Source organism: Octopus bimaculoides, chromosome 9, assembly GCF_001194135.2.
Source record: "Octopus bimaculoides isolate UCB-OBI-ISO-001 chromosome 9, ASM119413v2, whole genome shotgun sequence".
Taxonomy (NCBI): Eukaryota; Metazoa; Mollusca; class Cephalopoda; order Octopoda; family Octopodidae; genus Octopus; species Octopus bimaculoides.
Window position 1 is genome coordinate 47,103,992 of NC_068989.1, and position 4,664 is coordinate 47,108,655.

The 4,664-nt window shown below is 34.6% G+C and overlaps 1 protein-coding gene across 1 annotated transcript in view; it reads left to right on the top strand.

Moving 5' to 3' along the window:
- LOC106877990 (probable serine/threonine-protein kinase clkA) overlaps positions 1-4,664 on the top strand; it is a 181,733-nt gene that overhangs the window by 153,452 nt on the left and 23,617 nt on the right. Inside the window, exon 4 of the mRNA XM_014927064.2 lies at positions 959-1,013. Coding sequence (XP_014782550.1) covers positions 959-1,013 — 55 coding nt within the window. The remainder of the gene's footprint in view (positions 1-958; positions 1,014-4,664) is intronic.

Here is a 4,664-nt window from a genome sequence, read left to right on the forward strand (position 1 = left end):
ATATATATATATATATATATATATATATATATAATTGTGTACATGATATCGACTGATGATTTTACAAACATTTGTATATATAGGCATATACACTATATGTATGAATACATACATATGTGCGCGCGAGCGTATTGTGTTTCTATATGTATTGACAGTGAAAGAGAGAGAGAGAGAGGACATATATATATACGTACGTGATATTGACCGGTGGTTTTACAAACATACAGATGTTTATATACATATACACAAATAAAATACGTATTTATGTATGCGATGTTTCCTCCCTTTTCTTTACGTTTCAAGTACCTATCTCTGTATATTTCTATTTCTTTGACATTTTCGTTCTGCTTTCCAACCCTCACACCTCCCCCTTTTTTTTTACCTCACTCTGTCTCTGTTATATAAACTCCTCTGTCTTTCATCTATGTCTCTTATTCCCTCTCTCCCTCTTACTGTTTCTTTCCAACTTTCCAAATTCTTCCTCAAATTGCTTTGAACTCTTGTTTCTTCTCCACCATGTTTGCCTTCTTCTTCTCCTCGCCTTTCTCTTTTTCCTTCTTCTCTCGATGTTGTTGTTGTTGTTGTTCTTCTTCTTCTTGTTCTTCTTCTTCTTTTTCTTCTTCTTCTTCTTCTTCTTCTTCCCAATGTCCTACTTCAAACTACGATATTCATCTTACTCATCTCCTTCGATTTCCTTCCCCTTCTCTTCCTTCCTTCCTTTCTTTCTTCCCTTTTTCTTCCTTCCTTCCTTCCCTTTTTTCTTCCTTCCTTCCTTCCTTCCTTGCTCCTTCCTTATTTTTTTGTCTTTCTTTTGTCCTTTTGTTTCTCTCTAGATTTACATCTCATTTACATAACATAAGAAAGCATCAATTCAAACATATATCTCTCAAGACCTCCATCTTAAATTCTATCTTTTATTTGACTTATTTTCTTATATTTTCGTTATTTATTCTTTCAGACAAGCCAGAGGCGCTCGGAAAGTACAAAACCCTCAAAAACGAAAAAAGGAATATGTAAGTATTGATTTATTGGCATTTGCTATTACAATAAATGCTCTCTCATGTTTTTTTTTCTCTTCCTTTTATCTTGTTCTTTTTCTATTCTAAACCCACCTACCTAACATATATATAAATATATATGGTATAGAACTTTTGTATAGAAATTTCAGATTTCTTGTTAGCGTATCGGTCATAGTTACAAGTATTTTATTTCCTCTCTTGGAAAATGTCTATATTATATTATACGAGATATATGCTTGTGTACATATGTGGAAATAAATATGATGTATGTGTGTGTGTGTGTATATGTGTGTGTGTGTGTGTTCTTTTCGTACTTAAACATAACTCAGTGGCATTATGAAATGTATAAAGAACACTTATAAAGCGTTATAGTACGAAGGGTTGAACAGAATACATTAGATATAATGTAAATATAGTACAACAGTTGCCGCTTCAGATATTCAGTATAATAAAAGTTTGTAGACTAAATGTATACGCTTTCGACGGAGGTGGAAGATCAGCACCCATTATCCTTTGCATGGACTTCCGGAACAAACTATGTCTTATACATTATTACTATGTACTGCTTGAAGATTTTGAGTTGTCCGCACCCTGGAAACCTGGTCCGTATATTTTCCAATTGACTGGACGCTGCAAAAGGTCTAAAGTTAATCCAGTTAGCTAGTGCTGGCGTTAAACCAGCCGATATGCTAAATCTATGTAGTTTCGTCAATAGAATACGGAACCTGACGATCATAGATATAGTCCTTGCTCTATTCAGTGCCTGATTACCCTACATATCTAAATAATAATTATTATTATAATTATCATGATGGTTTCAAATTTTGCCACAATGGCAGCCATTTTGTGCGGAGGGGATATGTCGATTACATCGACTCCAGTTTTCCCTGGTACTTAATTTATCGACCCCGAAAGGATGATACGCAAAGTAGACCTTGGTGGAATTTGAACTCAGAACGAACTCAGAAGCATTTCGTCCAGCGTGCTGACGATTCTGCCAGCTTGCCGCCTTGATGATGATGATGATGATGATAATAATAGTGGTTTCAAATTTTGACAGAGTCAGCAAATTTAGGAAAGGGCTAGGTCTAGTAAGTCGACTCCAGTGTTCAACTGGTACTTATTTTATAGATTCCGACGGAATTTGAACTCAGACTGTAAAGACGGATGAAATGCTAAGCATTTATCCCGGCGTGCTAACGATTTTGCCACCTCACCCATTATCCTTTCTTCTAAAGGCTCAAGACCTGATTTTTTTTCGTGGAGACTACTCGGTTACTTGGAATCCCGTGTCTCACTGGTATTCAATTTATCGAAACCGAAAGGATGAAAGGCGAAGTTGAACTCGGCAGAATTTGTCGAAATGCTATTAAACATTTCGCCCGGCGTGCTAACGATTCTGCCAGCTCGCCGCTTTGATGATGACGATGATATTTTGTACTACAGACACAATCCCTGAAATTTCTGGTGTGGTGGAAGCTACTCGATTACATCAACTTCAATGAGCAACTAGTAGTTATTACATCGAAATGCTACTAAGAATTTTGCATGCTGGGTAAAATTCTTGGTGGCATTTCGTCCATCTTTACGTTCTGGGTTCAAATTCCGTCTAGGTCAACTTTGTAGTTAATTCATCCTTTCCAGATGGATGAATCAAATACGAGTGAAACACTGGGAAGATGTAATCGACTAACCTCCTCCCCCAAATTTCAGGCCTTGTGCCTATAGTAGAAAGTATCATTATTATTATTATTATTATTATTATTATTATTATTATTATTCAGTAGTTTTATTTTTATAACGTGCTTTCACTTCACTACCGAGCGCAGCTCTGTGCACCTTGGGTATGTGCTGTGGTGCTCTTATGGTTACTGTATTGAAAGTGTTTTGCGTAGGATGAGTGCAGTGCCCAGTAGTGCAATTTTCTGTATGTTATATATATTTGTAAGCTCTGGTGTTTTTGTTATGAATTCGTCTGAATATTTTTTCATTATACTTAAGGCGCCTACTATGACAGGAATTGTTTCTGTTTTTAAACTCCACATTTGAGTTACCTCTATTTCTAGGTCTTTGTATTTTGAAAGTTTCTCCATTTTTTTAAGGGAAACGTTGTCATCTGCTGGTATTAATACATCAATTAGAAAGCATTTTTTTCCTTCATGATCTTTGACAACTATATTATTATTATTATTATTATTATTATTATTATTATTATCGTTATCGTTATACCTTAAATTTCGTGATGTCCTATACAATCATGTATAAATCATTTCATGTTGCTGCTACTCCTGCTATTTGATCGTACGTCCTTATCCAGCAGATTCCTGATCAGCGGCATTTCAGTGGTACCTATCCGATCAATTTTTTTTTCCAATTATCTAGGACTACAATGATCACTGTGGTCTTTTGTTAAGGCGGTATGAAAGAAGTGGGGTTTGACTATTATTTCTTGCAAATTGAATGATGGCGAAGAAGATTGCTCAATTGTTGGTTCATAAATCGTTTCTTAATTCTGATAAGTATTTGGAATCGAGTCGTGCGGGTAATTTCCACAAAAATTATGAAACAATGACTTTATTCATTTATTTCTAAGCAGAGACACAAGTACTTTTAAAAAAGGCTTGTTGTGAGGTAGAGTTACAATTCCGCTAACGAATTTCTGAGTCTGTTAGTAGATCTACGGATCTATTGTAATAGATTTAATCTGTCACCCAGTTTTACACCTGCATTTCGTTTAACCCAAGGTTACCATTAGCAGAATTCTCTTTGTAACAAGTTGTCCGGCTAGACCTCCTTTCGGAAAAAAAAAATCTTTCATTTTTCTACCTTCATCTACACGTCCCGGAGACACTGATAAGGATCATGATTAAATGCAGTCCTTCTTCCTTTAATTAAACAAGTAAAACGTGTAAAATACAATGTTAGAAATACTTATCATGTAAGATGCAGTTCGTTTATAATTCGGTGTAAAATTACTCACTCTGTGTATTTCACTTATGTATTTTTTATTTTGACAATATCAAGTGCAGAAATGTTCACTTAGCGTGTCTGTGTACTAGTGATACAAATGATAATTGTATGACAAATTCGACGGCTCATTTTTCTATTTAACTCTTGAATCAAGTTGTGAAACAGCTTATTTAAAATATCACAAAGGCGTGAGATATTTGTTTTTCGAAATAATTATAATAATTTACAATACAGAATTTACCTATAAGGAAGGATTCACTGAAATTCACAGAAAATATTGATCTCTGTCAGCTCAATAACTGCATTATTACTAGCGGATTGTTAACTGTGTTTACGTAATTTTACAGTATTTATCTATATATATAAAAATGAGAATGTCTGTCTGTCTGTCTGTGTGAATCCCTAAAACTCGAGAACTACGCAACCAATTTCATTCAAATTTTACAGATGCCTTACTTAGGGTTCCAGTTGTGTTTTAGTCAAAAAATATTTTAACTTCTTGCAGAGTTCGAGCCCACGGCAACATAATATCTCCTCCACTATTTAAGTATTACGTGTCAAAAGTGAAACAAAAACACTCATGTCAAATACTTTCACTTTAAAAATGAAACTATTCCACTAACTTAAACAATCACATTTTGATACTGTAATGACAGATACTTTCAGAGAGAGAGA